The sequence below is a fragment of the Cetorhinus maximus genome, chromosome 17 (genome assembly GCF_964194155.1).
Source record: "Cetorhinus maximus chromosome 17, sCetMax3.hap1.1, whole genome shotgun sequence".
Taxonomy (NCBI): domain Eukaryota; kingdom Metazoa; phylum Chordata; class Chondrichthyes; order Lamniformes; family Cetorhinidae; genus Cetorhinus; species Cetorhinus maximus.
Genome location: NC_135895.1, coordinates 28,196,759 through 28,217,825, shown reverse-complemented (window position 1 = coordinate 28,217,825; position 21,067 = coordinate 28,196,759). Strand labels below are relative to the sequence as shown.

The 21,067-nt window shown below is 41.6% G+C and overlaps 1 protein-coding gene across 2 annotated transcripts in view; it reads right to left on the bottom strand.

Moving 5' to 3' along the window:
• Positions 1–6,559: 6,559 nt before the first annotated feature.
• Positions 6,560–21,067, bottom strand: part of kdm4aa (lysine (K)-specific demethylase 4A, genome duplicate a) — a 75,517-nt gene continuing 61,009 nt past the window's right edge. For both annotated transcript variants that reach the window (XM_078560877.1, XM_078560876.1), the window contains exons 19-22: positions 15,022–15,192; positions 14,318–14,437; positions 10,407–10,499; positions 6,560–9,969 (exon numbers count right to left, since the gene is read on the bottom strand). In XM_078560877.1, the coding sequence (XP_078417003.1) occupies positions 9,829–9,969; positions 10,407–10,499; positions 14,318–14,437; positions 15,022–15,192 (525 nt within the window). In that variant the 3' untranslated portion in view covers positions 6,560–9,828. The remainder of the gene's footprint in view (positions 9,970–10,406; positions 10,500–14,317; positions 14,438–15,021; positions 15,193–21,067) is intronic.

Genomic DNA, 21,067 nt, shown 5'->3' with positions numbered 1-21,067 from the left:
ACCTCTTCAAAAAACTCCAGCAAGTTAGAGACACGATTTTCCTTTAACAAATCCATGCTGACTCTTCCGAATCAATCCACATTTTTCCATGTGACCATTAATTCTATCCTGAATAATTGTTTCTAGAAGTTTCCCCACCACCGAAGTTAAACTGACTGGTCTGTAATTGCAGGGCAGATCTTTATGCCCTTGTTCAAAAAAGGTTGTAATGTTTGCAATTCTCCAGTCCTCTAGCACTTCCCCCAAAACCAGGGAACATTTAAAGATTATTGCCAGTGCCTCTGCAATTTCTACTCTCACTTCCTTCAATATTCTTGGATGCATCTCATTTGGTCCAGGTGCCTTCTCAACTTTAAGTACCAGCAACTTATCCAATACCACCACTTTTTCAATTTTAAACCCTTCTAGAGAATGAGTTTCCTTCTGTCACCATGGCCTGGGCAGCATTTACCTTGTAGGTAAAGGCAGATGCAAAGTATTCATATAACACCTCAGCCATGCTTCTTGCCTCTATGTGTAAATCCCCCTTTTTGGTCTCTAATTGGCCCTACTCTTCCTTTTACCACTCTTTTACTATTGATGTGCTTATAGAATACTTGCAGTGGCAAGTGGAAAGGTCACCTGTGGAATTTTACGGGTCTTCCCCCCCTACCTGCAAACCCACTGATGGCGGACCAAAAAATTCTGCCCTCAGTGCACAGAGTTGTTATCGTTCACCATGCTCCTGTATTGCAGTGAGACCTGAACTGTGTATCAGTGACACCTCAGAGTGCTGGAGAAATTCCATCAGCAATACTTCTGCCGCATCCTCTAGATTCAATGGGAGGACCATCGAACAAACGCCAGTGTCCTTCTTGAAGCCAGCATTCAGGCAAAACTCTGCAAAAATCATCTCCAATGGACTCTGTCCAGGTAGCCAAAAACCTTCTCCCCCGCTGGGTCCTACTCTTTCAACTCTCAAAAGGGTCAGTGTTCCAGGGAAGGACAAAGAAAAGGTTTCAAAGACACTGAAGCTTTCCCTCAAGCACCATTGACATTAATGGCCTGAGGAGCGTACTACCAATCGTTCAATATGGTGACAACTTGCCCATCAAGCTGCACCATGCTTTGAGTCCCAACACTTTAATGAGGTAGAGTGGCAGCACTCTGGATCTCACTATCTCATAAGATGTCCTGCCCCATGGGCCCAAAGATCTGGAGGTCAAAATTGGCCTGTTTAGTCATAAGATGATTTATGGCAGAAACACATGACCCCGAGTCAACGTCATCCTTGGATGGAGGGACAGCTGATGACAACTTGCCCAGCCACCTTCAAAGTCTTTCCACCCTTGCACCTAAATCAGAATAGTACCGCTTAGATTATCCTATCTCCTAAAGCACATTTCACACTTTTTCACATTATATTGCATCAGCCATGTGTCCTCCCATTGCACTCATCTGTCTATATCCTCCTGAATTTCTTATATGTAATGGGCTCAGACAGTGACAGTCAATCACAGGAGAACCTCATCATTTTCTTATTCAGTTTTAGCAGAAGGCACTAAACAGTAATTAGAAATGGACACCCAGCTTAATATTGTTTCTTCTAGCCCAGTGTGGACCAATTGTAACCATGAACTGCTAAACTTACAGAGATAAAAGACCACCAATTAAACTTGTGATCTTCTAAGTACTAAATTGTACAGTGCCATTATTTATCACTCCAATGGAGAGATCTCCTACAAAATTCTAAATAGAATAAGTAGACACACAATATTAAAGAGCAGGACGAGTTCCTCAGGCACAGAACATTATCTGAAAGAGATCTCTGCTATTCTGCACTACTGGGAGTTCTTTGGTGTCTGATGGAAGTTAGCAGCTAGAAGCAATGAAGAAAAAAAAGTTAAATAAATTCAGGATCAGGTTATTGAGGTGACTATTTTGGTTTTTCTGCTGTTTTAAATTCACTCCCAGTAATGTGGGCTGATTTTCAGGCTCAGTTAAACTGGCATCAGTAGATTATTATAATTGGAATTGCCACCAAAATAGAGTGCTTACTTAACTATTTGCCACAAAAGGATTAAACACAATAGTTATGGATCACTGCATGCTAACTAGTGATATCACTTATGCCATTATTCAGCAGCAGATTATATCCGAATAAACTAGATTGTCATTTGTAAGAACATTTTTGGGCATTCATTCTCAGATCATGACTGAGGACAAAGGACTTGACAGCGCTATCAATTTAAGCTATTTGCATCAAGATGAAATAAAGAGCTGAAGACAGCACAGCACACAGAAACTGAAACTTACTGCACCCGTTTTGTGCAGGATCACACATTTTCCACACTGGAAGTTCCCAGATTGTTTTCCAGCAGTGTTTAGATCATTCACACCCATCTTCACAACCAGAGAAACAAAAAAAATGGAACAGGTGGAAAACTGCTTGCACATGTGTGACTCAGCTTCTCACCTGGAAAAGAATATGTAGGAAAACCACAGGAAGAAGAAAATAAAAGCAAAAAGAATATGAATTACATAGGATTGTGAAAGATCCCATGCCGTTATTCAAAAGTAGGGGCTTCTCCTGCTACCCTGGCCAACATTCTTCTCTCAACCGTGACCACCAAAAAACAGATTATTTACTTATTCAGGACATTTGCTGTTTGTGAAACATTGCTGTGATCAATTGTCTGTTGTGTTTGCTCACAAGTGACTTCACTATAAATGTAATCTGTTGGTTGAAAAGTACTTATGGCTGGCATAAGGACATTAGGTACTATATCATTTCAAGTATATGTATTTAGGTGTGGGAATGTTCTTCAGAGCTAAAGATTCTATTACTGTATGTAGAATCCAGAACAAATTAATTAAATCCTGATACTCCGCTTGCAGCATTGTACTTTTAAGCATTTGGCTCAAATTCTTTGCGTGTAATTATCTGAATAATTTATAAACATGCAGTCTTAAAAACCCAAGACCCCAGTATTTTAAAAGAAACTAGATTCACTTTTATCAGCTGGTCTGCATTCCGACTGTTACTTGGCTCCCTCTCGTGTTCAAATATGTTTTTGGATGCATAAAGTGCCAGTACAATCATCCCTTACAGAGAGCCAAAATATTCAAGCAGGCAGACACATAAGCATATGCTATTCCACTAAATAAATTTTAAAAATACAAGGAAATTTTGCTTTTTGCCTCAGATACTTGTAGTGGATCATGTATGAATAAATATTGAATTTAATCTACCTATAACAAACTAAATCAATTAGTTAAAAAACTAAAATTTAAGTTACATTTAATAAATATAAGCCAATTAATTAAATAAAACAGGTTTATATAGGGATGGCAGTGTGTGGGGCACCACAACTGCAGCAAATGAGAGTTTGTGAAGAGCATGCCATAAGTGTCATAATTTCGAGAAACTTCAGCTGTGTTGTAGAGCTGGGGCCTAAGGTGCAGATGATGCACGAAATCAGCAAGGAGGAAAGAGATACTTGGACACATTGATCCAGGGGGTAGTAAAACCCCTTAGATTAGGAAGTAACTTTGATCTGGTTTGCGGTCAGGGACTATGAATTAGGCAGGTAAGGGGACTCCAAGTGAAGTGCTTTTGCCCTATCCAACAGGTAGGAGGTTCCTGGTGCCTGTGTGGATAACAGCAAAGTCTGCACGATGAATGAGCAACCAATCATCGCTCTGTGGTGCAGGTCATTCCAGTCAGAAGAGTGAAAAGGAATGTGGTAGAAGAACAGAAGACAGCGTAAGACGGAGCAAGTGTAGATTGTATGGCTGATCTTTTGTCTCAACTCCTCACTCCTGTGCATCAACTCCCATTAACCATATCCCTTGATTCCCTGAGAGACCAAAAATTGATCTGAGTTTTGAATATACTCAGTAATGGAGCATCCATAAACCTTTGGGGTAGAGAATTCCAGATACACAAACTCTGAAGAAATTTCTCATCTCAGTCCTAAATGATTGGTCCTTTATCCTGAGACTGTGTCCCCATGTTCCAGATTCCACAGCCAGTGGAAACAACCTCTCAGTATCTACCCCACTAAGCCCTTTGCACGTTTCAATAAGATCACCTCGCCTCCTTCTAATTCCCAACGAGCATTGGCCCAATTTACTCAGTCTCTCCTCAGGAAGCATACCGTGATCCTTCGTCACACTCCCTCCAAAGCAATACCCTTTCTTAAATATGAAGACAAAAACAGCGCACAATACTCCAGGTGTGGTTTCACCAAAACCCTATACAATTGTAGCAAGACTTCCTTGTTCACATTCTCCAGTCACATTGCAATAAAGGCCAACATGCTGCTTGCTTTCCTAATTGCTTGCTGTACCTGCATACTAACTTTGCATTCCTTGTACGAGCACACCTCTCTCTGAGCATCAACATTACAAGTTTCATGGCTTTTTAAAAAAATTCTGCTTTTCTGTTGTTACTGCCTCACACTTCCCCATATTATAGTTCATCTGGAACCCTGTTGGCAGCTAACTTAACATGACCAAGTCTCTTTGCAGCATCTTTGTCTTCTCCTTGGAGGGTAGGGGGGGGGGTTTAAAGTTTTGTATTACTGGTGTGGCTCCATAAGAGGATTTCTGCCCCATGGTGAGTCTAGGCCTAGGGGGCAGAGTCTAAATATTAAAGCTCTCACCAACACAGGGCATCCCAGGGTGGCTTACAGATAATAATAGTACCTTGAAATATAGCTCGTGTAACATAGGAATTGTAAACAATTTGCAAACAAGCTCCCACAACCATGTGATAATGACCAGATTGTTTGTGTGATGGTGATTGACAAATAAGTGTCAGTTAGGACATCAGGGAAAACTTCCTGCTCGTTTACAAAATAGTACCATGGGATCTTTTACTTCCACCTGAGAGGACAGGGCCTTGGTTTAAAATCTCATCTGCAAGACAGAACCCCCAACACTACAGCACTCCTTCAGTACTGCAATGGAGCATCTTCCTAGATTTTTTGTATTCAAGTACTGAAGTGGGACTTGAAGCAAGGCAAGAGTGCTACTGAGTGACAACTGATAATACCTTTAGTTAGCAAAAATTGAAGGGATCTGGAGTTAGATCACATCAGCCATGATCTCATTAACCGCAAAAACAGGTTTGAGGGTCTAAATAGTCTACTCCTGTTCCCATGTTCCTATAGAGGGGTTACCAAATCAGTCTATTTTAATGTTGCAAGTGCTATTTTGAAAATGATGACCATCTTCAGGAAAATTACCAAGATTTGTTTTCAGCACCAAGGATAAAGGGAAGACATTTATAGTACTGCTGGCAATTGTTAACAATGGAATCCTTAACATGGCATCAAATGTCAAACTGAGCCACAGGACCAAAAATGTGCTTAGCATGTATCAAGCGAAGCATGAGTACATTCCTAATTGGAGGCTGGGAAATGCAGGGGTATAGCAAGAACAGAAGAGCATCAGTTCAGAAACAAAATCTAGGCATCACTCCACCAAAGATCAAATACAGTTCATCATGGTTCACAAAAGAAAAAAAACTAACAAAAAATCCAAATTATAACATTTCAGCTGTCAATCAGACCTTCCCCATTGGTGATGGGTTAATTTGGTGTCCTATTATTTCACACATGGCACTTCCTAAAGCCCTATCAATTTAAATCAATACATGAGCTAGATATCAGAATGCCAACTCTCCACAGTTTTCATTGGGGGGGAAAAGTCAAGAGATATCTATTGAAGGCAATCAATTATAGTTTACGTAGATTATTTGTCTGACAAGGGCATTGGAGATTGAAGTTGCCTGCTCCACATGACCAGCTCCTTCACCAACCCTGGTGGAATTGGTGACTCCAAGTTTTTCTGCCATAAACTTATGGAGGACAACTGGAAGTTAATCTGGCACAAAAAATTTCTCCCTTGTTCAACACCACAGTTTATTGCCTTCTCCGTTTGTGGGATGAATGTTACTATCAGTTATAGATGTGTTAGAGTAACAACATATTATTGTCAGTGTGCATCTTATAACATAAAACCATTCCATCCATGTCCAAAGTAATAAATTAGATAATAGTTGTGCTTTCTTCATTTAAGATTCACGTCAGTCAAGAGAGGCAGAAAAACAAGTCAACATCTTCTCCTTGACCTATAATGTTAAAAGAAGCTTGGGAACATTTCTATCCTTACTAGTAGTGAAGTTGTTGGCTGTTTCGCAAGATGTGCGATAGAATTCTTTCAGCAATAATCACCTTTGATCCCTCACAAACTCAATTTTAGCTTCTGGTCTTACATTTCCACATAGGTGCCAACCATTGGAAAGTTAGGGTGCCAGCCTCCTTGTTTCAGAAGATAGAGTGTTTATCACACAATTTATTGATGAAGTCTTTCTCCCCACCTCTTGCCTTCTCTCCCTTCCAGAGCAGGAAAATTACACATTCTAACTAGCCCTAATGTTGTTGCAATTAGCGAAAAAAAGAGCAGGCAAAGCTCTTTGATTTTTAGTGCAAGTGGACAGCCATGTCATAGGAGTGGCATTAACCCATAAGGACAGGATTTATGGTGATTAGAACAAAGCAGAATCAAAGACAAAAAAAAACACATTTATTGACTGCAAATCATTTCAACCTGTCTTATTTTCCTAAACAATCACAGCAAGCCATTTAAACTTCATGTTTGCTTGAACTAATACAGTCATTTTTCATAGATCAATACAATCAATTAATGTACAGACTCCTGAGGTGGTTGTAGTGTAGACTGTAGGTCTCTCAGATTAGACACAATGATTTCAAGAACTGTTCATTTACTGGATTGGGGATGGGGAGTGAGAAACTGTTCCATAAGGGTTTTTAAGGTGGATTTTTTTTTGCTGTGGAGATGCAACACAAAAATATTATTCCACAAATCTGGTTAATTCAAAAAGAACAGTGCATATAGCCAAGAAATATGAAGAGCTGTTAAATTGGTCTTGAGAAATTACTTATCCCTCACCCACTGCCAATCAGTTTTTATAGTTGCTGCACTGGATCACTTTCACATAGTTGCAGCATCAAGTTATAGAGATGTACTACTCTTTCACCATCTCTGAAGGAAGAATCACTACGACGATGGTGATCACTTGTAAAGCAGAGGTTGAAGAATAAAGTGAAAATACACGCAAGCCAATAGGTAACCTTCTTGTTTCCAAATTAACACATGAAAACAAGATTTGGCATCATTGAACTCACAGACCGCATATTTAGAAATTGTGACAGTAAATACAACATTCTAGGTATAACTAGATCATATCTTAAACAGCATCAACTCTCATTTATTCTGAACTAAGAAGGAAATCTCAAGGTTATTAAGTAATTTCACTGGGAAGAGATGCATTGAGATAATGCTTTAAAATTAGATAATGAAAGTAGTAAGGGAGATTGAAATAAACAAGCTAATTAATATCAGTGAATTTATGACTGGAGGATACAATCAAAAAGCTCATGGGAATCAAGCAAGGTTAGAGGTTAGATTTTTCTCAAGGTGCAATAAAGGAAGTTCAACTTGTGGAGGTGAGAAAATATTGCAAATAAATTTGCTTAAATATTGGAAAAATTACCATTGCCATTTAAGGTCCAATTGCATTAGAGATATGAAGTTTTATCAATCCAGACCAACTGTGATTAGGTGGTTCAGCGTTAATGCCATCAGAAGGAATCCAAATCGGGTAGCAACAAGTTTAAAACTGCTGACAATAAGTGTCTACTGAGGGCAACTGATGGGATGAAGATGATCAGCACAGTGATTAGCTCCAAGGAAGGAAATTGAAGTTGAAAAATTGAGCTCTCATTTATCCAAATGATAAACAACATTTGGGTATATTAGTTAATTGCCCAATCTCAGTTTGGTGGATTTTCCAGAAACCAACAAAATGCTTTGGAGTAATAGCTCGTGACAAAATGGAAAACGGCAAAACATTTCCAGAGTTCTAACCCCACTGTTTGGATTTAATTAAGATTCCCAAACTGCACATGGCAATTCAGATCCAACCAGAGGGGGGAGGGGGATTAGACTGAGGGGGATTTTTTTTTCTAAAACAGGGAAATTAAGCTGAAGGGGCAAAAACACAAACTGGATGCTACTAGAAAATTGCAGAACCAAGGTAAAAAAAGTAGTTTAGAAAGTTTAAGCTTACTGTTCCCTGGGGAAGGAAATGAAAGTATCACAGTTATACCGGCTAACTACATCATATGGCTATAATCATCATTGCATTCTTTTCCTCAGTCAAGTAAATTTAGATACAAATTTCCCTTTTGTTTACAGACTCAAAAGGGCTTTCAAAGGTACTTCTAATTCCCTTAAAAATAAGAAAAGCAGCCTAAGATTCTCACTGGTGCACTCTCCTTTCAGTTTAAGGGGCAACAAGACTTTCAGAACACATGCAATTAACAACTGGGATGTGTTTTGTAGTTCTTTCCATCTTGCTCTTAAATTCACCACCTACTTTTTAAAAATAACATCAAGTTGTTCGGTTCTATTATTCCCCCAAGCTAAACCAACAGCAACAGATGGCACTGATTGAACCAAATAAATATACAAAACTAGTCAACTCCAAAATGGTCTACTGCATTAATTTGTAGCTGGTTCAACCTTTGCAAACAACTTTACATTATGAAAATAAATCGGGCCCAGATGAAAACTCAATCATGGCTTCAATCTTGATCAGTAACCTTTTGTGGCGTTTTTGTCCAATGTCTGTTTCTACAGTCTACACCAAACCAATAAAGCAATTGAAAGGAACATTTTACATTGCAATTAAGTTTAAGAATATTGGAATAAAATTTAATAATTGATTGAATAAACAAATATAATTTGTGGCACAGGTAAAAACAGCACAGAAGTCCATCCGGTACTTGAGGTTCACATAAGATCAGCACACATTTGGAAGGGTGAAGTTGGAGTTGGTAGTGGGGGCAGGGAAAATGGGAACAGTTTTATTTTCTTTCACTTTTCAAATATATTTGGCCTTTAATAAATCATGTGCTACTTCATCACTAATACTTAGCCATTCAAGGGACTCCATATTCTATTTACTTCCATTGCAAACACTGAATAAACTGCTATATTTAGCAGGGAAAGAAAACTTTAAAAAAACCTTGTGTCTAATCATTTGAGCCAACCTATAGTCTTAAGACTTCCCTATAAATACAGATAAGAGTTTTAACTCCAAGCACCGGTGATGGCCCTGGTTTTGGGCTAATGACTGGATATCGTGAAAACCCATTCACACCTTCCAGAACTTCATAGCCTGTGTACAGAGGGAATGCTTCTATGTCTATGAAGAGCCATGCGTCAATCAATCTTACTGTACAATAAGTTAGTACATTGTGTTCAACAGACCAGTATGCAATAGGTTTCATTTGATAGTCTAATGCAGATGTTAATGAAATTTACCAAAGAGAGACCAGCAATATTAAAACATAAATGCATTTCTCATTCTGAACATGGATGTTAGTGTCAAAATCTAACCCAAAGATATTTTTTGCAATCCTATTTCTAGCCCACTGAAGATTCCGTTAAAGACATTCCATGATCCAGATTAGTCTGCACTTTACAATGCAGCAGGAGTCCGAAGCAAGACCAAAGAATGCTTGAAAACAGCTTTGCTGAAATCCCAAGATATTCGATATTTTGAGTTCCATGGGAGTGTTGTTAATGAGGTACCCTTGGTGATGAAGAGTAGTTTTGTTGCTAGAGGGATTAGAACTCAGCTTGCACCTCAACTGCTTTCGTGTATCTACAATAGAACCAGATATGAAAACCAATCTGTCCCAATGGCTTCCATAGGTGAAGTTCTGAACAGTTTCTGTAATGACAGTCATTTTATTCCATAATTGCACGGTACAGAGATGGCTCAACATAGTCCCCGCGATACCTGGAGTTCAAAACTCGCTGTCGCTTTGACACAGGTGCAACCTCTTCTTCTGCAAAAATTCCAGTGAAGCGCATGTCTGATGCGACAGACTGTAAAACAAAACACAAGACATGCTTTTTAAAACTTACTGTGAAATTGTTATTAACAAAAAGCCATGTAACACCAATGGCTATTTATGGCAGAGAGTTTCAAACTTTTATCACCCTTTGAATTTAGAAATGTTTCCTAATTTCACTTGTGAAAGGTCGGACTCTAATTTTTAGACAACTCCTATTAGACTCTCCAACCAGTGGATATAGTTCCTCTCTACCCTAACAATTTCCATTAAAATCTTGAAAACAGTGATCAAATCACCCATTAACTTTCTAAATTTCAAAGAAAACAAAATAGAGTTTGTGCAATTCTTCTTCATAAATGTAATGTTTGGTGTGCAGGTATCATTCTAAATCTACACTGTACTCCCTCCAACACCAATACACCCTGCTGGGTTTAGATTACAGCAGTAACTGAATGACAACATACTAACCAGCCTGGACTTGACTTTTTTGGGGAGTTCCTCATTAAGAGTGTACACATCCTCTCTTTTCACCATCAGTTGGGATGCATCTTCAAACTCCACCTGAATGAATAAGCAAAGCATGGTCAGGTGTGCACTGGGAACTGAAGATAGGACAAATTAATTTAAACTTAAGCCTAAGGAGTGACAAGATAGAACAAAGAAATTGAACGAGTAGGCCATTCAGTAATTGAAGCCTGCTCTGCTTTCAAGATAATGCTGATCTTTTACCTCAACTTTACCTTCTCACACTATCCCCATAATGTCTTTGCATCCAAAAATCTATCATTTCATGACTGAGTATGCACAGCTTTCTAGGGTAGAGAACTCCAAAGATTCACAACGTTTTGAATGAAGATATCAAGAAACAGCTGGTGGCACTGGATACTGTAAAGGCTATGGGCCCTGACAATATTCTGGCAATAGTACTGAAGACTTGTGGAAAATTGTCCAGGTATGTCCTGTACACAAAAATCAGGACAAATCCAACCCAGCCAATTACTGCTCCATCAGTCTCTCTCAATCATCAGTAAAGTGATGGAAGGGGTCATCAACAGTGCTATCAAGTGACATGTGCCCAGCAATAACCTGCTCACGGACTCTCAGTTTGGATTCTGCCAGGGCCACTCAGCTCCTGACCTCATTACAGCCTTGGTTCAAACATGGACAAAAGAGCTGAACTCCAGAGGTGAGGTGAGAGCGACTGCCTTTGACATCAAGGCCACATTTGATTGAGTGTGGCATCAAGGAGGCCTAGCAAAACTGGAGTCAATGGGAATTGGGGAAAAACTCCATTGGTTGGAGTCATATCTAGCACAACGGAAGATGATTGTGGTTGTTGGAGGTCAATCATCTCCGTTCCAGGGCATCACTGCAGGAGTTCCTCAGGGTAGTGTCCTCGGCCCAACCATCTTCAGCTGCTTCATCAATGACCTTCCTTCCATCATAAGGTCAGAAGTGTGGATGTTCAGCACTATTTGCAACTCCTCAGATCCATGTCCAAATGCAGCAAGACCTGGGCAATATCCAAGCTTGGGCTAACAAGCGGCAGTAACATTCACACCACACAAGTGCCAGGCAATGACCATCTCCAAACAAGAGACAATCTAACCATAGCCCCTTGACATTCAATGGCATTACCATCACTGAGTCCCCCACTATCATCATCCTGGGGGTTATCATTCACCAGAAACTGAACTGGACTAGCTATATAAATATTGTGGCTACAAGAGCAGGTCAGAGGCTAAAGAATCCTGCAGTGATTAGCTCACCTCCTGACTCCCCAAAGCCTGTCAACCATCTACAAGGCACAAGTCAGGAGTGTGATGGAACACTCTCCATTTGCCTGGATCAATGCAGCTCCAACAACACTCAAGAAGCTTGACACCATCCAGGACAAAGCAGCCTGCTTGATTGGCACCACATCCACAAACATTCACTCCCTCCACCACCGATGCACAGTGGCAGCAGTGTGCGCCATCTACAAGATGCATTGCAGAAACTCACCAAGGCTCCTTTGAAAGCACCTTCCAAAAATGCAGCCTCTATCACCTGGATGGACAAGGGGAGCAGATGCATGGGAACACCCTCACCTGCAAGTCCTCGCCAAGCCACAATAACCTGACTTGGAACTACATAGTCATTCGTTCATTGTCACTGGGCTAAAATCCTGGAATTCCCAAACAGCACAGAGTCTATCTACACCACATGGAAGGTGGCTCATTGAACCATTGAAGGATTCTGCTACAAACACCATGAAGTAGGCTTCCAGTCTGGAGTATGGTAACAGTGAGTCTTTATTAACAACTCATAACTATGTACAAATTTATAGTAGAAGGTATAGGTATGGAGCTGACCCCACTCTAGGTCTTAACCCAACTGTGTCCATTTCCAAACTGACCCTGGCTCTGGGTCAGGTGTCTTCCTACATCGCTGTGTGGGCGGTACTGTACTCAGTCTCATATTAACCCTGTATGTACCAGACAAGGGCAGCAGATGCATGGGAACACCACCACCTTGAAGTTCCCCTCCAAGCCACACACCACCCTGACTTGGAAATATATCACGTTTCTTCACTGTCGCTGGGTCAAAATCCTAGAACTCCCTCACTAACAGCACTGTGGGTATACCTACACCCAAATGGACTGCAACGGTTCAAATAGGCAGCTCACCACCATCTTCTCAAAGAGAATTAGGGATGGGGAATAAATGCTGGCCTAGCCAGCGACCCTCCGATACCATGAGTCAATTAAAAAAATTGCAGTAAAACCTCTCTACTCTTGTACTCCAATCCCATTGTAATAAAGGGTTTGTTTGGTTGTTGTATATGTAAACTTCCTGTAGTTCATGTACAAAGACAAAATAGATAGATAGATACCTAGATATAGAAAATCACATGCATTTCGCATACTTTGACTTTGAATGCTGGCTTTGAATGCTGTTTGCGCGCCAAGTTTCTGTATGAAGGACCAAGACTTTAAAAAAAAAACTATGGAAAACCTGTATTTTGAAGAGACCTCATTCCCTTTTGTCAAGATTTTGAGTAAACTAGTCAATTGCTCCAATTTTAGCACCAAATGTAAACATTATAGGTGATGGACTGGGCATTACAGAACCAATCGCCTGGAGCTGTATAGGAGGAATCTTTGACATACGAGACTGAATTATTTACCAGTAACGAGTAGCCAAGGGAAAAAAAATTTTGATGACTGTCAGCAATCTAAACACATGTAGACAATACCCTGGTTGCACATCAACCACAGTAAGTCCTCACTTTCAGTCATACTGCTTAAAGTCATTTCGTACTAATGTCATTTACGCGTATCATTTTTTTTTTTGATTTACGTTGTAATTTTCGATTTTACGTTGTCTGCACTCTGGCCCCACCCTCTCCACGCAGAACTCAGGGCCAGCCACCACCACATTCCGTTGCCGGAGCAGCCACCGCAGTCACCAGAGGTGCAGGCTGCGGGGAGAGAGTGAGTCCTGAGATCCGGGAGCAGGAGTGTAGGCAGGGCAGGGCAGGACAGCTCCTAACCACCAATTAGGTGATGAATCCTGAGTAATCTGAGCGGTGGTGGTGGGGGGCAGGTAGCGAGGAGAGGGGCCCGCCCAGGCTTCTGCCCCGTTGATTCATTGCACGGCCCCACCAGGTCCAATCAACACCACCACCTGGCTTCATCCATGGCACCCCACAGGATGGAGGCTCAGCCCCTGCAAACTGTCAAGATGGGGTCCAGGCTCTGGAGACAGAAAGGCACGGAGACAGAGTGGGAAAAGAGGGGGTGGGGTGGGCCAGGTGAGCAGACAAGGGACAGAGAAAGGAAAGCATGCAAAAAAATTAAGCTAAGCTGTCTTTCAGCAGTGCAGTGAGTGAGACACAGAAACTGCGCTACTCAGGGCTTGTTTGGACGATTTAGTGTTATCTAATTTCAATCTATACAGTATTTCTGTTATATTCAGTGATTTCTTTTATTTTGCAAGTTATTCCAGCTAAGAGAATGCACAGTGTTGTACATGTACAGTACAGTACTTTGACTTGTACACTGTTTTTCTGGGCAAGAAATGTCTGAAGGACCATAACTCTAGATTCAGCATTGATTCCTATGGGAACTCTTGATTTACATGAAGTTATTTCACTTAGCAAGTCTTGATTTTCAGAAACGCAGCCACAACTTTAAGTGAGGACCTACTGTACTTAAAATGATTAACCAAAATTCAGTTTTGCAGCTTGGAGTGCAATCGTGATCTAAGCGACTAGTTTGGATTAGACACATCAAGTATTCTGCAATAACCACCCTAAGCTCCAAGGGTCACACACAGGGACACACACAGTTCAGGGTTATTACTGTATGCACAATACATTGTGAATGGTTTCTTACTTGGTAGAGCTGTATAACATGTGATGCTACAAATTGGGCTCCATATACTAGCCCATCGGTCCATCTGACTTGTACCACCTCTCCCCCTTCAGGGGGTCCCAAACGAAGGCAGTCCCGGCTCTGAAAATCAGCGATAAATTAAAGAATCAGAAATTTCTACTTGTGTTCTGAACATTCAAAGTTATTCTTTAGAACAATGTAAATTTATTAACAACAGGTAAAACGGTATTATAATGCAATATATTTGATACAAGGCATTTTTTAGTGGGAAAAACATCAAAACATAATTTCAATGGCATCGCAACAAAAAGGCATAGTCGGATTGGAAAAATAGGCAAGTATATTTAATTCACAAATACCATGTTCATTAGGGTAACAGGGGGACTGAGAAAGATCACCCTCATATCTATGAAAAGGGTGTATTGGTCATCCACTTTAGTATGCTATTTAGTGCAGTAGTCTTACGATCAACACAAAACTGGGTGGAAGAACAACAGATTGCTGATTAGGACTAAGCTCAATAAACTCCCAACATTCATTCTGTGATATCAGGCAAATTTTCAGTAACCAGCTGGAGATCCGGATTTACTATAGTGAAGATTTGAGAATTGTGTTGAGAACTGTGAAAAAAGCTTCACATGCATCTTGGCAGTACTATTATTTTCAGTCAAGTTTTTTTTTAAGGAAACAAAATCTCCACCTACCACAATGTCCTCTGGATACAAATTGTCACTGAAGGAACCATCATCAAAATTCACTTCATAGAATGTTTCTTTACTCAATCCCACCACCTCACACTGGTAAAAGCGTCCATTCTTGTGCTTCGAGATGACCTTCTGCCCAATTTCAATATCATTCAAAGCTAATTTGGCACGCTGTGAAAAGTAAATCATCAGAATCTTATATAAGAATTTCACTGATATTAACTATTCTGAAAAAGAAAATATCCAATATCAGATAAAGCTACTTTGGATGCCATGTTAATAAAATGCAAGACAACGGGACAGCATTTGCCATAGCCTTTAGTCAGACTTGTCCCAGGCTCTCCAGCTGAAAACAAGAAATAGCTGCAGTAAACCACTTCTGCTCCATTGAGTCTGCTCCACCATTCAATACAGTAAGGTCACTCCGCTTTAATGTAGTTTATTCCTTAGGACCTCTGTTTCGATTTTACTTGTCTGCACTCTGTACACCCCCACCCCGCTGCCAATGTTTTATATTCCCAGACCAGCAGAAAGAAAGAAAGAAACAAACAAACAAACAATCTCTCAGCATCCAACCTATCAAGCCCCTTCAGAATCTTGTGTTTCAATGAGCTCGCCTCTCATTCTTCTAAATTCCAGTGAATATATGCCCAATTTGTTCAGCCTCTCATCATAGGGCAGCCGTCTCATTCCCAGGAACAAATTTTGCCCACTAAGTTTCTGAAAGTTGCAATGGAAGCTGGATATTTGGGAGCTGAGCCAACAGGTAACCAACAGGGTAATCTTCTTAACCAAGGAGAGTCAAGGACTAGGAAATAAACACAGAAGGATGAAAAAAGGAAGGTGAATTAAAGGGGATAAATTTAATATCAAAATAGGTACGGAAGTAAGGAGAGGAAGAAAGGTTGGATTAAGGGACAGAGGGAAAGAAAAAGAACCAGAAAGAAGAAAAAAAATTGGATATTGTTAAAATCTAAAAAAAATTAAAATCCTGAAGGAGATTCACGCTTCAGGTAATTTTAGTGCCAGAGGGCATATGTACACTCTCTTAAAGACAAGACTTAACTTTGTGGCCAATTTAATGGGCATTAAATGGAAAAATGCAGCAAATTACAGAATCACAGGAGGTGGCCATTTGGCCTGTCAAGTCCATGTCAGTTCTCTCTGCAAAACAAATTCAGCAAGTCTTACTCTCCCATAGCCCTGCAAAAATTTTCCCCGCTGATGCTCATCGCTTTTGAAGGTTACAATTGAATCTGCCTCCATTGCCCTTTCAGCCAGGGCATTCTGTTATTTGCAAAGCTAACAGTGGAGCAGAACAACTCGGACAGCAATATTTTAGTATTCGCATTTAACAGCACATCTAATTTTGCGGCTGAAGTTGCGATACTGTTTACCCATAAATAATGGTGAACGTCATTAGCCTTGCTATTATTTTGAGAGTAGATTCTGGCCTGACTGTAGAGGCCATTTACCCTTCTAAATTATAAAGGGCTCAACTGCATTGGAATCGTTTTTAAAGATGATTGATTGCTTACACTAAGAACAAGGTCTCTTATCTTCAATGCTGGTGAATGAGCAACTGGTACAACACAATATATTCTATTAATTGTATGCAATATGTTCATTACCATTCACAACTCCTCAGATATTGAAGCAGTCCACATGTCCATATACAGCAAGACCTGGACAACATTCAGGCCTGGGCTGTTCAGTGACAAGTAACATTCGTGCCACACAAATGTCAGGCAATGACCATCTCCAACAAGAGAATTAACCACCTACCCTTTATGGCATCGTGATTGCTGAATTCCCCATTATCAACATCCTGGGGGGTTACAGGTCCAGTTCAGTTTCTGGTCAATGGTAACCCCCCAGGATGTTGATAATGGGGGATTCAGCGATAGTACTGCCACTGAATGTCACGGGGTGATGGTTAGATTCTCTCTTGTTAGAGATTGGACAGTGCCGGGCACTTGTGTGGCACGTATGTTGTTATTTGCCACTTGTTAGCCCAAGCCTGAACAACGTCCAGGTCTTACTGCATTTGGATATGGGCCGCTTCAATATCTGAGGAATCATGACTGGTGCTGAATATTGTGCAGTCAGCAGCAATTCCCATTGACCCCCGTTTTGCTAGGGCTCCTTGATGCCACACTTGGTCAAATGCTGCCTTGATGTCAAGGGCAGTCACTCTCACCTTACCTCGGGAGTTCATCTCTTCTGTCCATGTTTGAACCAAGGCTGTAATGAGGTCAGAAGCTGAGTGACTCTGGTGGAACCTAAACTGAGAGTCAATGTGCAGGTAATTGCTAAGCACTGTTGATGACCCCTCAAGCATTTAACCAAGTGTGGCATCATGGTGCCCTAGCAAAAATGGATTCAATGGGAATCAGAAGGAAAACTCTCCGCTGGTTGGAGCCATACCAAGCACAAAGCAAGATGGTTGTTGGAGGTCAATCATCTCAGTTCCAGGACATCACTGCAGGAATTCCTCAGGATAGTGTCCTAGGTCCAACCATCTTCAGCTGCTTCATCAATGACCTCCCTTCCATCATAAGGTCAGAGGTGGGGACTTTTGCTGATAATTGCACAATATTCAGCACTATTTACGGCTTCTCAGACACTGAAGCAGTCCATGTCCAAAAGAATGCATCAAGACCCGGACAATATTCAGGCTTGGGTTGACAAGTGGCAAGTAACATTCACGCCACACAAGTGGCAGGCAGTGACCATCAACAAGAGAGAATCTAACCATTCACCCTCCATGACATTCAATGGCATTACCATCACAGAATCCCCCACTATCAACATCCTGTGGTTACCATTGACCAGAACCTGTGCTAGACTGGCCACATAAATACTGTGGCCACAAGAGCAGGTCAGAGGCTAGGAATCCTATGGCAAGTAACTCATCTCCTGATTCCCCAAAGCCTGTCCACCACCTACAAGGCACAGGTCAGGAGTGTGCTGGAAAACTCTCCACTTGCCTGGATGAGTGCAGTTCCAACAACACTCAAGCAGCTTGGCACCATCCAAGACAAAGGAGTCGGCTTGATTGACACCTCTTCCACAAACATTCACTCCCTCCCATCATGCCGTTTGATAGCACAGTTGATGACCCCTTCCACTACTTTACTGATGGAGAGTAGACAGATGAGGTGGTAATTGGACGGGTTGGATTTGTCCTGCTTTGTGTGTACAGGGCATACCTGGGCAATTTTCCACATGGCCGGGTAGATGCCAGTGTTGTAGCTGTACTGGAACAGCCTGGCTAGGGGCGCGACAAGTTCTGGAGCACAAGTCTTCTGTACTATTGCTGGAATATTGTCAGGGCCCATAGCCTTCAAAGTGTGCACAGCCTTCAGCTGTTTTTCTTGATATTACGTGGAGTGAATTGAATTGGCTGAAGACTAGCATCTGAGATATTGGGGATCTCCGGAGGTCGAGATGGGTCATCCACTCGGCACTTCTGGCTGAAGATTCTGGCAAATGCTTCAGCCTTATCATTTGCACTGATGTGCTGGGCTCCCCCATCATTGAGGATGGGGATATTTATGGAGCCTCCTCCTCCAGTGAGTTGTTTAATTGTCAACCACCATTCACGACTCCAATGTGGCAGGATTGATCCTTTGGTTGTAGGATCACTTAGCTTTATCACTTGCTGCTTATGCCGTTTGGCATGCAAGTAATTCTGTGTTATAGCTTCACCAGCTTGACAACTCATTTTTAAGTATGCCTGGTGCTGCTCCTGGCATGCCCTCCTGCACTCTTCATTGAGCCAAGGTTGATCCCCTGGCTTGATAGTAATGGTAGAGTGGGGGATATGCCGGGCCTGGAGGATAGAGATTGTGTTCAAGTACAATTCTGCTGCTGCGGATGGCCCACAGCGCCTCATGGATGCTCAGTCTTGAGTTGCTAGATCTGTTCGAAATCGATCCCATTTATCACAGTGGTAGTGCCACACAACACGATGGAGGGTATCTTTAATGTGAAGGCAGGACTTCATCTCCACAAGGACCGTGCGGTGGTCACTCCTGCCGATACCGTCATGGACAGATGCACCTACGGCAGGCAGGTGAGGAAGAGGTAAAGTATGTTTTTCCCTCTTGTTGATTCCCTCACCACCTGCCGCAGACCCAGTCTAGCAGCTATGTCCTTTAGGACTCGGCCAGCTGGTCAGCAGTGGTGCTACCGAGCCATTCTCGGTGATGGGCATTGAAGTCCACCACCCAGAGTACATTCTGCGCTCTTGCCATCCTCAGTGCTTCCTCCAAGTGATGTTCAATATGGAGGAGTACTGATTCATCAGCTGAGGGAGGGCAGTATGTGGTAATCAGCAGGAGGTTTTCTTGCTCATGTTTGACCTGATGCCATGAAATTTCATGGGGCCTAGAGTCGACGTTGAGGACTCCCAGGGCAACTACCTCCCGACTGTATAACACTGTTCCGCCACCTCTGCTGGGTATGTCCTGCTGGTGGGACAGGACATACCCAGGGATGGTGATGGTGGTGTCTGGGACATTATCTGTAAGGTATGATTCTGTGAGGTTGACTATGTCAGGCTGTTGCTTGACTACTCAGAGAGCTCTCTGAATTTTGGCACTAGCCCTCATATGTTAGTAAGGAGGGCTTTGCAGGGTCAATAGAGCTGCGACTGCCGTTGTCATTTCCAGTGCCGAGGTCGATGCCGGGTGGTACGTCTGGCCTTTTCCCTTTTTTGAGACTTTGTTGTGGTTTGATACAACTGAGTGGCTTGCTAGGCCATTTCAGAGGGCATTTAAGAGTCAACCACATTGCTGTGGGTCTGGAGTCACGTGTAGGCCAGATCAGATAAGGACGGCAGATTTCCTTCCCTAAAAGACAATGGTTTCATGGTCATCATTAGACTTTTAATTCCAGATTTGTATTCAATTCAAATTCCACCATCTGCCGTGGTGGCATTTAAACCCCAGAGCATCACCCTGGGTCTCTGGATTACTAGTCCAGCATATAATACCACTACGCCATTGCCTTCCCTATTGCCTTGCCTTCATTGCCGCTGGGTCAAAATCCTGGAACACCCCCCCGCCTAACAGCACTGTGGGTGTACCTACACCACAAAGACTGCAGCGGTTCAAGAAGGCAGCTCACCATCACCTTCTCAGGGTCAATAAGGGATGGGCAATAAATGCTGGTTTAGCCAGCAATGCCCACATCCCGTAAAAGAATTTTTAAAAATCCCCTTTACACTCTCTAGTGTTTACTGTTCTGCAGTGACCAGAAATCCAGCTGTATATCACACAAAAGTTAACATTTGCAACTTGGGAGTATCTGCATTTAATAATCATTATTGACACAATCATCACTGAACACTAACATTTTCAATTAAACAGACTACCATTTCAAAATGTTTCATCTTCTCACTGAGCAACCTTATTTTTACTCATTGCTTGCAGAGAGCCAACTTAAGTGTGCAGATGATATTTAACTCATATGTCATAAATGACCACGAAGGTAGTAACAGACTTCAGGAGGATGTAGAGACACTGGTGAAACAGACAGATACATGCTTGGCCAGATGAAATTTAATCCAGAGAAGTAAGACATGACACACTTGGTAGGAAGAATGAGGAGAGGCAATATGAGCTAAATTGTACAATTTTCAAGGGAGCGCAGCGGCAGAAAGACCTAGGAATGTATACACACAAAATCTTTGTAAGTGTCAGAGGAGTATGAGAAGTCTGCTGAAAAAGAAATGAAATCCCTAGTTTCAATAAATTATGCTAAACCTTTAGGCCTGGTTAGGCCTCAGTTGCAATACTCTTAAATACAGGGTACCACATTTTTGGAAGAATGACAAGTCCTTGGACTGGTTACAGAAACAATTTAACTGGGATGGTACCAGAGATGAGGGACTTCAGTTATGCGGAGAAGGTGCAGAGGAGGTTAATAAGATATTTGATGGAGGTCTTCATGGATGATTTTGATAGAGTAAAAAAGGAGAAACTGTTTCTAGTGCAGAAGGGTCAATAATCAGAGGTGAAAGCTTCAAGGTGATTGACAA